At 36.8% G+C, this 13,132-nt stretch overlaps 1 protein-coding gene across 50 annotated transcripts in view; it reads left to right on the forward strand.

The window, feature by feature from the left end:
- Positions 1–13,132, forward strand: part of CLASP2 (cytoplasmic linker associated protein 2) — a 185,388-nt gene that overhangs the window by 129,353 nt on the left and 42,903 nt on the right. For all 50 annotated transcript variants that reach the window (XM_081823428.1, XM_081823471.1, XM_081823437.1 and 47 more), the window contains 2 exons: positions 588–832; positions 2,502–2,565. In XM_081823428.1, coding sequence (XP_081679554.1) covers positions 588–832; positions 2,502–2,565 — 309 coding nt within the window. The remainder of the gene's footprint in view (positions 1–587; positions 833–2,501; positions 2,566–13,132) is intronic.

The raw sequence follows: 13,132 nt of genomic DNA on the forward strand, positions 1-13,132 counted from the left end.
TTCACTTCTCCAGGAGACGTGAGGGTTGGGTACAAAGGAAGAAAATGTGGCAAGAGAAGTGGTAGTAGATGTAAAAGGGAGACTAGAGAGAAGAGAAAGCAGACAGGAGAAAATAGAAGTCATACAGGAAAATGTGTTTCCTGATCCATTCTCATCCTTTAAAAAGTAATATTCTCTTCTTACCAACTCAAATTTCAAGTAGTTTCTGTTCATTTATACTCTAGTAGTTCTTGGTTTCCATGAAAAGGAAAAAGAAGAGGGAAAAACCCATAATTTGAGCACTTCCCACTTTAATATCTGAACTTTCATATAGCCTTATTCTGTTTATACTATATCCCATAGTTTAAAAATATTCATCTTCTACTAACTTCTAAAACATGTTTTCTGAAGCAAAACTAAATATTGATAATAAAATCAGTGATCAATTGATTGATATAACATTGATAATAATTTTATTATTACAGTAATTAGCCTCATGCTTGGTACTGATTTTAAAACAAAAACCAGTCTTTTTGTGGTCAGTAGAAATTGTAAAATACCAGTATATTCTTTTGGCTACTGCTAATGAGAGCCTTTATGTATAACAGAAAAAACCTGCTCGAAGAAGATATGAATCATATGGAATGCATTCAGATGATGACGCCAACAGCGATGCATCTAGTGCTTGTTCAGAACGCTCCTATAGTTCTCGAAATGGTAGTATTCCCACATATATGAGGCAGACAGAAGATGTGGCAGAAGTCCTCAATAGATGTGCTAGTTCCAACTGGTCAGAAAGGAAAGAAGGCCTCCTGGGTCTGCAGAACCTATTAAAAAATCAGAGAACATTAAGGTAAGTTGTGTTGGCTTAAAATAATTGTTCTGTCAGGTTAGCACTTTCAACTTGACTTTGTCTCCATAACACCTTAGAGATATTAGTATGGGAACAGACTTGTTTTAAATTCAGAAGATGGCACCAAAATATTTTCCCAAGCTTCAGGACCATCAATACTATCTATACTAGAAATTTTTATTTAAAAGGAAACTTTTTATTCACAAATAGAAGTTCATGAAAAAGGGTATTAATTTCTAAAATTAAAAAAATAATAAAGTGTACATGAGATTAAAGCTGGCCGGTTTATTAAAATCCATTCCTGATAAATTTTTCAGTGAGAAGAAAGAATGTTTATGCTCACTTGAACATGAAGGTATATTCTCAGTGTTCATGTATTATGTGAGTCATAGTGTTATACAAAATGGAATTGGAGTGAATTTCTCTTAACTTTATATTGGTTTTATAGTTTGTCTGATTTGGTTTGATTTGATTCAGTTTTCTTTCCTAATGGCTTTTATTTGCTTTTCCTCCCTAAATTCTTTATTGTCTTTATCTGTGTAATGTTTTAAACTTCTCTAGTCAACCCCTTTAAGAACCTAGATTCAGATAATTCGTAAGTTTGAGTGTAGTGGAAAATTAGAGGGCTACTTCTTGACTTGATACCTGAAATCAGGGTTAGAGTTGCTAGCTGTATATTTACTTTAGGAAGTATTAAACCTATTTAATTTAAAATAGATGTTCATCAGTGTACTGCCTAATATATTTTAATGTTTGCCTATCATACTTCATGAATCATTGCAATAAATCATAATATTGTTCCTAACCCCATCCAGATTAGGTTAATATTAGGTTCAGTATATCATTATCAGTGGCAAGAGAGTAGGGCATAGTGTAGAAAGATTTTAGCCCTCAGGTGGCCAAATTTAAGAAAACATCTTAGCATTTAAAGGATAAGATTCAAGGGCTCCTGGGTGGCTCAATCATTAAGCATCTGCCTTCGGCTCAGGTCATGATCCCAGGGTTCTGGGATGGAGCCCCGTATTGGGCTCCCTGCTTAGCAGGAGGCCTGCTTCTCCCTCTCGCACTCCCCCTGCTTGTATTCCCTCTCTCATGTTCTCTCTCTCTCTGTCAAATGAAATAAAATCTTTAAAAAAATAAATAAAAGATAAGATTCATGTGCTGGGAATGTCATTTGTACAGTTTCCCCTGTCATGCTACATTAATGAAATACAATTGTAGTTCTTTTCATATAACTTTTAAAATAATGTGGGTCGCAACAGAATTATTGTTGCATTTGATAAATTTGTATTTATCCCTGATTAGTAAGTCCCACACATTTTTTGATTTGGAGGACTGTTTTGTTTTGATTTTTTATAAGAAGCCTATTTACAGCTAAGGTTATTTTTAAATGAATTCTTCCTACAGCAAGTTATTAATAAGCTACTTTTGGGGCACCTGGGTGGCTTAGTTGGCCAAGCATCTGACCTCTGCTCAGGTCATGATCTCCAGGTTATGGGATCAAGCCCTGCCCCCGTGGCACCGCCCCACCCCACCCCCGCTCAGCAGGGCGTCTACTTGTCCCTCTCCCTCTGCCCCTCCCCCTGCTTGTTCTCTCTCTGTCTCTCTCTCAAATAAATAGATCTTTTTTAAAAAAAGATATTAATAAGCTGCTTTATTATTTTGACAGTCGAGTTGAACTGAAAAGATTGTGTGAAATTTTCACAAGAATGTTTGCTGATCCTCATGGCAAGGTATGTTTTAGTATTTAAGATTATTTACTCCTATGGGATGTCACCTGTGGATTGCCAAAAAAATAAAAGTAAAATAATAGCAAAACACTGTAAGCCATTTTTTTTTATTATTGCCCCAAAATGGTAATAATCTTTTCAAACACAATTGAAATTTTTGGTAAAATACATAATTTAGAAATTGCTCTCTGGTAACCATTTAAATTTCTCCAAAGAGAGATTGTCTAAGACTGTAAGCTGAGGGATATAGTAACAAGCATGACTCATAGAATTAGTCAAACTGAATGTGTTTGTATCACTAGAAACTTTTTACTGTTTGTAATGGGAAAAAATTGGGGTAAGTTGAAAAAAGGTCTATTGTTTTCTTCTTTTGCAGTGTTAATGTAAATATTTTCTTATCTTAAAAGTGCAGTTGTGTAGAAAAGAATTGCCATTAAATAACACAAAAGCACAAAGTACCATGTTGGCCATAGTTTGGTAGTAACATTAAAAACATTTCATATGTTGAAGTAGTCCATAAAAATTTTCAGAACACTGTTTAATTTTTAATGTTGATTAAAACTTACTTCGTTTTAAGCACTTAGGCGCAATCTGCATGTGCACCTGGAAATTTTGGTTCACCTTGCAGGGTAATTGTAATTTTACATGTTGTAAAATGTATTTGGCTACTCTGTTTTCAGTAATGTGTCTGACAATGGTGAAACTTTATTGTCTTTTTTTAGGTTACCAGTTGTCTGCATGAGAATTTCTAACCTAAGTGAGAGGGAGATGTGGAAGGGAAATTATAATAAAAAAAATATTAATGAATTTCACCTTATTTTTTTATTGTCTTCACTTTATTGTTGCACGTATCATTCTCATTTTTTTCTATTTTTGATATTTTCATTACTTGCAACACTACTTTAAAGATAATAAAATCCCACTTTACATATAAACTAAAATCCAGCTAAAGATTATAAATCGCTTCTACTTTAAAACAGTTTTCAAAGATTATCCTCTATCAAATGGTATATTTATTTTATCCAAGAATGCAAATTTCCATTAAAGACAAAGATTAAAAAACACTTGGTAAGCAGTTTGTTTAAAATTTATAACTTTCAGGGGTGCCTGGCCGGCTCAGTCAGTGGAGCTTGCAACTCTTGATCTCATGATCATGAGTTCAAGCCCCACACTGGGCCTACAGGTTACCTATAAATAAATAAATGAATGAATGAATGAATAATAAATGAAGTTTATAACTTTCAAACTGAACATGTTGGTAACTATATGATTTTATACTTACATTACTACCACCAGTTACAGCTGTAGTACTTGCTTTAATGCAAAAATTTCTATAAATCTTGAACAAATTAATTGTTGATATATTTTCTTGGCAATATAAACCAGAGAACAAGACAATTGTGATCTGGATGGACCTCTTTTACAAACAATATTTTAGTAATTATACAATTTTAAAAAATAGAAATTTTTTTAAAGATTTTATTTATTTGTCAGAGAGAGAGAAAGGGAGCACAAGCAGGGGGAGCAGCAGAGGGAGAAGCAGACTCCCCGCTGAGCAAGGAGCCCGATGTGGGGCTCGATCCCAGGACTCTGGAATCATGACCTGAGCCGTAGGCAGACACTTAACTGATTGAGCCACACAGGCATCCCTAAAAAACAGAATTTTTTTTATTTTTTTAGATTTTTATTTATTTACTTATTTACTTATTTGACAGAGAGAGACACAGCGAGAGAGGGAACACAAGCAGGGGGAGTGGGAGAGGGAGAAGCAGGCTTCCTGCTGAGCAGGGAGCCCAATGCGGGGCTCGATCCCAGGACCCTGGGATCATGACCTGAGCCGAAGGCAGACGCATAATGACTGAGCCACCCAGGTGCCCCTAAAAAATAGAATTTTATTTTATTTTTTTTAAAGATTTTATTTATTTATTCATGAGAGACAGAGAGAGAGAGAGAGAGAGAAGCAGGCTCCCAAGGAGCAGGGAGCCCGATGCGGGACTCGATCCCAGGACCCTGGGATCATGACCTGAGCCGAAGGCAGACGCTTAACCATCTGAGCCACCCAGGCGCCCAAAAATAGAATTTTAAAACATCTTCAATAAGTGATATAATTCGTACCTAGTGGAAGGTATAAGACCGAGGCTGGATTATTTCTTGAAGTCCCAGCTTATTTTTTGCTAGGACAATAATACAATTTAGTTGGATGCTAGAATTTATACAGTAATAAAAAAGAAACACTTTTTAAAGAGTCTCTTGGAGATGAAATAGGAAAGCTGAGTTTGATGTTGGGAAAGGAACTGAACTGAGCACATATGCTTGGCTTCCCTTAATAGACATGGAGAACCAGCTACGGTTCTCCCTAGAATTGTCATGAAGGTGACTTTTTGGTTTTTCTTCATCAGGTTTTATAACAATATACAATTCTTACTGACCCATCTGGTTTTGTTTGTTTGATTAGGTTTTTGGGCATTTTAGTTAGATCAGTGAAGACCAATGTAATGGGAAGATTTTTGTTAATTTGTTCCTGCTTGACTTTTGTTTGGTGATTGTCCATTGGAGGCTCTGCCAATAGTGTAATTCATTAAGAATAAACTGGATATGTCACCATACTGTGCTGAGTTTAAAATGTCAGGGTTTGGGGCACCTGGGTGGCTCAGTTGGCTAAGCATCTGTCTTTACCTCAGGTCATGGTCTCAGGGTCCTGGGATCAAGCCCTGTGTCTGGCTTCACGCTCAGCAGGGAGTCTGCTTGTCCTCCTCCCTCTGCCCCTTACCCTGCTCATGGTCTCTCTGTCTCTCTCCCAAATAAATAACTAAAATCTTTTAAAAGAAAAATAAATAAATAAAATGTCAGGGTTTGATTTGAGCTTTTGCAGTATATCCTGATATTATTAAAATAGCAGATTTCTCCTTCCCCATTTTTTAAATATATCTTTATAAAGTACCAACAGCTCCATCTTCAGAACAAGCAACTGATTTTGATACTTTATTTTCTTTCCAGATACAGTTTTGTTCTTTATCAGAAGTAGACCATTTTTTGTTCTGTAAAGGGCCAGATAGTAAATATTTGCAGCTTTGTGTGCCATAAGGATCTCTGTCACCACTACTCAACTCTGCAAGGCATCTATACACAATATGTAAACCAAGGATTATGGCTAGGTTGCAACAAAACTTTATGAACATTGAAATTTTAATTTTCATGTAAATTGCTTTTTAAAAAAAAAAAACTTTTTAAAATCAAAAATGTAAAAACCATTCTTAACTTGCAGACTGTAGTTTGCTGATCTCTGTTTTCTATGCTCAGTTCTGGGTTATTGACACTACAGTAGAAACATATATCCAGGAACCTCTGCTCGCAGAGCTCATGCCACCAGTTGAAGGTTAGGATTTTTTTTTTTTTTTTTTTTTAAGATTTTATTTATTTGAGAGAGAGCAAGAGTGAGAGAGCACAAGTAGGGGGATAGCAGAGGGAGAGGGTGAAGCAGGCTCCCTGCTGAGTAGGAAGCCATCTGCGGGGCTTGATCCCAGAACCCTGGGATCACGACCTGAGCCGAAGACAGACACTTAACTAACTGAGCCACCCAGGCTCCCCGAAGGTTAGGATTCTTGAAGGGAAACAATGTACAGCCCCTGGGTGAAATCATCCCTGTGTATTCCGGTATTTCCCTGCCATTCTCCATTACTGATCTGTGAGTTTTGTTTAAATGCTCAGTGCTACCTTGTAATCCTCCTCCTCTCATCTTTCTCTTCTCTTCTCCAAAGAGACCATGATAGTTTCTCTCCTCAATACTGCAGCCCATTCACCTCCCAAGCATATGTCCTGGCTTCTTAGCTTACCCGAAAAACGGAAGCCATCAAGCAGAATCTCTCATTTCCTGTCTCCAAACCAGCCATCTTAACTACATAGAATACCCATTCTTTCTACCTTCCCTTCTGTTGAAATGGAGGGAGGTCTCACCTTGAAGCTGTTATTAGCCTCAATATTCTCTTGGGCCTAATTTTTTGCTAATGTGGTCTCATCTGCTTGGCTTCTGTGAATTTCTCATAAATTCCATTTTGCTGGTTGACATTTCTTTTTGTTTTCAACTTTATTGTTGGTTATTCAATGTGTCTTTTCTGTCTCTTTAAGGAATGTGATCTGTCCGTTGAAGTGCCTGTTGTGTCTCATCCAGTCTCCGTCACACCCTTTGTCTTGCAACACCTGTCTCTCTTGTGTGTTTTACTAAGTGTTGGCTCTGCGTGGATTCTTGCCCTGGGCTCTCTTCTTTCATTCTGTACCTTATCTGAAGCTTCAGTTACTGCTTGCTGTAACCTAATGACTCCCAAAAGAGTACTTCCAGCCCATATTTTTCTCTTGTGCTTACTTAGTCACATGCCTTATTGGTCATCTTCAACCTCAAAACCACTCTTCCTCCTGTGTTGCTTTATCTCATTAGATGAAATCTCCATTCCCTCATTGTTCAAGTGAACATTTTGGGCATCATTCTGGAAACCCACATAATCCTAATTGATTCAGCCTTCTGAATATCTCTCCATTCTCACTGCTAGTTCAGGGCACAGTGGTCTTTTGCCTGTTGCACCTCCTCCACACTGCATCCTTTAGTAATCTTTCTATAAAAGATAAATCTTCTCTACCAGCTTAAAACCCTGCAGTGACTACTCATTGCCCTCAAGAAAATGTAGAAACAAAGCCTATCATTTTGCTTGTCATTCCTTCCTCACTCTCACCCCAGCCTGGACTATGTCCATGTCCCCAAAGGAGTCATGCACTTTTTTCTCATAGCCTTGAAAAATGGTATCAGGGACACTTCTTTGTCTTCCTCAAGCCTGGGTTAGCTCTCCGCTACTAGTGAATTGTAGTCACTTAATCTATAACCTCAACTGTTCTGAAACCTCACAGGGCATAAACTTTCTGAAGCCTTGCCCCCTGAATGGGCCATAGTGTTTAGGAGGAGACATCTCATACCACTAGCTTAGTGAGGTAGATTTTCCCCTGTCTTTCTAGGTTAAAATCAACATTTCAGTCTCTATGTTAACACCTTCTGGATAATAGCCTGCTTCCATGATAACTGAAAGTTCTCACTTAATGCCCAACACGATTGAGACTATCTACTGTCCTCAGCAGAAACAAGATACCTAGAGAAACAGGTTGTGGGCAGCCCTGTCTACTTTCTACCATCTATACTTTCATATAGGATCTCCTTCTCAAGCCCCGATATATTTTAGAATATCAGGAGAGCTCTAGTATACAGTGCAGACACCCCAGAAAGGAAGGGCCAGGAGAGAGCTCTTTCTGAATACCATTGAAATAGATGATGGATTTTTTTCCTGGTACAGGATTGGCAAAGTTTGCAAGCTGAAATTATTTGATGCCTGTAACTTGATAAACTTTTTTTAACCTCAAATACCGCATGGAAATAAGTGGTGATGGATGATGATGTATGTATACATAGACAGTAATTTAGAACATAAGCTGCAAATGTTTGATTTAAAACCTGTTAATATTTTGCTAGAGAGATGGTACAACACAGTGATATCAAGTATGGATAGTAGAGCTAGATTACTTGGGTTCAAATTCTACCTCCAACATTTATTAGCAGTGTGTGCCTTAGTTCTCTTATCTGTAAAATAGAATTAATTGTAATACCTACCTCATAAGATTGTGAGGATGATTAAGTGAGTTAATATATGTAAAGCCCTAAGTATACGTCAAACACTGTATAAGTTTTTTAAAACTAAGTAAGTTTGAAGAATGAAGGAGTTCAGGGCAGATTTTTATTTCTACTGCTCTAGAATCATTTTTTTCCCTCAAATGTAAGAAGTGTCAGATGCCAAAAGTTACCTTATGTGTTCTGACATTTGCCTCTGAAGGAACTGTTTGAAAAGAACCACCTTCACTGAGATTCATGCTTTGAATTGGCATTTCATGATCTGTATAGTCCTACCTCTTGAAGTCATACCATTTAGCCTTGAACAGCTAGGGTAGGAATTTAATCTATGGCTACTAAAATGGAACACAGTTGGGTGCCCAGTCACATCTGGTCTCCTAAAGAGTGTTCTAGACAGCAGAGCTGTCTGCAGTCCTAGGATCAGGAGACCATAATGCACATCTTACCTGGGGAAAACTTAAAGTTGTGGTATAGACAGTTACTTTTTATTTCCAAACAACTGTAGTCATTCTAAACCTTCACAGATACCACTTAACTTGTAAATGTATTGCTTCTGAAGAGGAAAAAAAAAATTAGATACTGTACTTTGGAAGTAAATGTTGGCACTGTTTAGAAATGGGGGTAGGTGTCTTAGTCTTAGATTCTTTCTAGAAGTTGAGCCTCAAGGATATTAGGGTCTGGAAAAGAAGTTGGTTTTCTGGGTTTTGTTTGGCAAGGAGGTGAGGGAAAAACACAGGAAAATCACATGCTCTTCTCTCATACTGTTCATTTAACTCTTGTTTTAAAAACTATTTTGAGTTTATCATGAAACTTTGAAAAACATTTGTCACTTTTATTTTCTAAGTGTTTTTCTTCCATACAGGAACTTTGCATTGATGGCGACTAATTTGTGTGTTTTTCTTTTTTTTCTTTTTTTCTTTTTGCATGCTGTCCCCTGTGTTGGAACTCTCAATAGAGAGTAAGTTGGTTCAATATTTGTTGGAAACCTAACTTTACTGCATGACTGTGAAATTAACCCTTTTTCTCTATTTTCTCTCCCGAAGAGTTCATGCAGTGTTGGACCCTTTGCAATCCACGAAACGCTATTTGCAGTTATGCAAACTGTCATTCTGTTTGGAAATGTGCTTTTTAATCTACTAATTAATCTAATTTGATTATGTTCTTCTGTATTTGATGACTGGCACACCTAAGATGTAAGTGAGATTGAGAAAAGACTGCCTCAACTGTAATAGCTCAAATGTTATCATTGTTTTCCAATAAAGTACACTTGTGAGATAATGTGGAATTATAAACTGATTCCATTGAAGGTTGGTTCCATTGAATTATTAAAAATAATTCCCAAGTTTCACAATTATTAAAACATCTTTAGCCCCAACCCCCACGTAAGTACTTTCTAATATTCTATAAACATCATTCTGTGAAAGCAAACAGAACATTTGTTTATGGAGCAGTGGTTCTCAAATTTCTTTTCTGAAATCAAATTTTTAGCCCTAATATAAGCATATCTACTTTCTACTTTCTTCATTAATTATAGATAAGGAAATGGGAGGATATCAACATCTAACAGTGAACTCTGTGTGATAGGGCAGTCAAGTAAGAAATTTTATGTGAAATTCCCAATATATGTTTTGGATAGCTATATATAGGCATGTATCTTATCACTTAGTAAGTACTATTGATAGGATTTAAGTATTTTGAAAAATAATAGAATTCTGTATGTGGAGTACTATAAATAATATGTCTGCATTTTTGTTCATCTGTACTCTCATTATATATAATCAAAAGAAATTTCTACTTAGAAGAATCAGAGAAGTCTTCTTAAAGAAAATAGCAGTTCAGATCTTGGCAGGAACATAAACTTTAGATATGTCAGCATGAGAAGAAAGGGCCTCCTGGAAATGACTGGCATGAGTCCACAGAAATGGGAGATGTCAGAAAGTTTATAGGAGAGAGAAAGAAGAAGTTAGTCTTGGCTGGGATGAAGGGAAGATATTACACATCTTCCCTTGCCATTGAGAAAAAAGGGCTGGCTACCAATTACAGGGTAAGTTTCCACGTAAGAGAAAATCCTTCCTCTTTAAGGAACTTTTTCTGCACATTAATTGAACAACTTTTTGTTCAGTCTTCAGCCTCTGATAAACTTTGAGCTTGGTTCTAATTGGTAATGCAAGACTATATAAAAATAGAGGCTTTATTCTCAAATGTTATATGTTCCAGGTGGGAGGATGATATAAATACAGAAAAAGTTAAATAGCACCATCAAGCTCGTCCCACAACAGGTTCCATGTGGCTATATTCTAACATGGTCTAAGAAGCTTTTTGGCTGAGACTTGAGTGGTAAACTTTGTAGCACGTCACATGCTGTGTGTAAATAGAGGAAGTACGGTAGGAAATCAGGAGTGTGGTGAGATGTGTTCAGGGACAAAGACTATGTTGCCAGATAGTCCAAGATCAGTTTGGAGAGTTAGAACATTGTCTAAGCATTTGAGACATTATTTTGTAGACTATTCTATAGGCAGTGGAGGATTTTGTGTCTCTCAGAAGAACGATATCACAGTCTGATGATGAGAAAGAAGCATGAGTTGGCCTGCTGCCTGTTCTGTAAATAAAGTCACGTTGGGACACAGCTGTATTCGCTTGTTCGCATACTGTCTATGGCTGTGCTACAATGGCAGAGTAGTTGTGATAGACACTGTATGGCCTGCAAAGCCTAGAGTGTGTACTTACCTGGCCTCTTCCAGAAATCCAGACTTGAGGTCAGAAAGACCTGGTGCCTACAGTGATGGTATGATGGACAGATTTGGGAAAGGCCAAAAGAGAGCTGTTTGAGAGGTCTTGGGGCCTACTACGCTAGAGCACAGTGGGCCTGTTAAGGAGCAGAGCAGGCCTGTTAAGGTCACACTTTTGATGAAAAGCAAATCAGGAAGAAGTCTGGCTCTTTATCACTGCACGTTTAGAATGCAGAAGGAAAATGCCTGGCAACAGAAGAAAGACAGATGGGAAATAATAAGAGGAAAGCAGTGGCAAGCTACAGAATGGCCAAGCATACTAAGCTAATGAAAAAGCTACTACTTTTCATGATTAGGAGTTAATTGGTGGGAAGGAAACTGAAGGAGAAATTCTTGGGACATTGTCTTCTGTAGCTGTAAGCAAAGGATTTAGATTGAGAATAAAAGAGTAAAGGTAGTAGAGGAGACCATACTGTAGAGAGCAAGAATCCAGAATAGAAAGCTTAGTCTTAAAGAGGAATAAAATTGGCTCTCCCTTATAGAAACGATTATTAGAAGGATGGCTATAAAGGAAATGAAAGTGGGGGGAAAGTCAGTGGCGTTTTATGTTGAATGACAGTAAAGTGGATGAGGTAAGTTATGTCGTAATAGAGTGGATGGAACACAGTTGAAAGCCAGCATTAAGTTGTGACCCAACCTTCACTATGGAAACCTTGGACAAGTCACGGAATTTTCTGGTTCTCAATTTCCTGAGAACCAGATAAAATGGGAGAATCGACTTAGGAATTCTAATGTTGATTTTAATATAGTGAAAGCTTAAAGTTGGAATCTTCAGGAAAAGAGGCAGGAGTTGAGACAAGATTAAAAGTAAATCAAAGAATTAGAGTGTTGTGCCTGGCAAACTAGGTTTGGAGGATGGGCAGAAAGCCCTGATGTGTCGTGTTTGCTATAATTCCTGAAGTGTAATACCCCCACCATGGCTAATTTCAGGCTATCAACTACCTTACAAAATTCCTGAGTATTTAAAATAGTTGGCTTTCTAGGCAAGTACTGAGTCCAATCCACCACTGGACAGATTTGCCAGGTACCAATCAGTAAGAATGAGTACTAAATTAGATAACATGCATTTGTGCTAGAGTAGGTTTAGTGGAGTTCCTCAACAGTGTTCTAGGCCCTGAAGAGACAGCGAAAGGCCATTTAATATTGAGACAGTGGGCCAAGTTTTAAATCTAAGAGAAGCCAGGTTTTTAGGTGTGGTCAGGGAGGTGGGATGGAAGTTAATGATTCTGCATTGTGAATAAGATCAGTGTTGAAGAGATACTGCCTGGGGATCAGAGAGTATTAGAAAATCTAAAGTAGTCATAGTTCCTGCTTTTACACTTATAGCGCATCTTGAGCAAATAGCTAAAGTGTATTTTTTTCTAACTCGGACTCAAATATTAAACCTTAGTTATAATTCTAATCAGGAAAATCCTTCATTTCTAACATAAGAGAAAAAATGGGAGCTCATGTATAAATGCATAAAGGAAATTCAAGAATAAGATACATATTGAGAACAAACTCTTTAATTCTCAATTAGCAAAGTTTTGAGATTACTGACTTTTTTAAACCATAGTTTTTATAGTCTGTTGTGATTATACATTGTCTCATAATATAATGGCTGACATTGGTCCTAAGAGTTTTTTCTTCTTTACCTAGAAATAAAGTCTCCAGTATGGTATGGAATTTCTTATAGAGATAGAACCTTAATGTTGGTCATTTTTCATAAGTATTTTAATGAGATGCATTACTTAAGAATATTAGCTTTCCTTAAAATTTTTTACCTTATAAAACTTTTTTAACTAGTAGATTAATATTGGAACCAAGTATAAAACCCATCAAAAGAAATGGAGACTAATAGCCATCAATGATTTTTTTTTAGAAATCACTAAAATTAAGATGTAGATTTGTATCCTGAATTTTTTTTAGGTACAGTCACCGTTATCCCAGATCATTTAAAATTACATTTGGGGCAGTTTTAATAAATACTATATCTCATACCAAAAGAATTTTTGAACAGCTGACATACTGAGAAATATAGGAGTCTTTAATTAGCCCAACATGTCAGAATGTTCTTATACTTTAAGGTAGCTGTCAGCAAAGTCATCTTCTGATTAACTCAGTGCCAGTCTTCCAA

Source organism: Leptonychotes weddellii, chromosome 1 (assembly GCF_054177405.1).
Source record: "Leptonychotes weddellii isolate Sample4059 chromosome 1, ASM5417740v2, whole genome shotgun sequence".
NCBI classification, from domain to species: domain Eukaryota; kingdom Metazoa; phylum Chordata; class Mammalia; order Carnivora; family Phocidae; genus Leptonychotes; species Leptonychotes weddellii.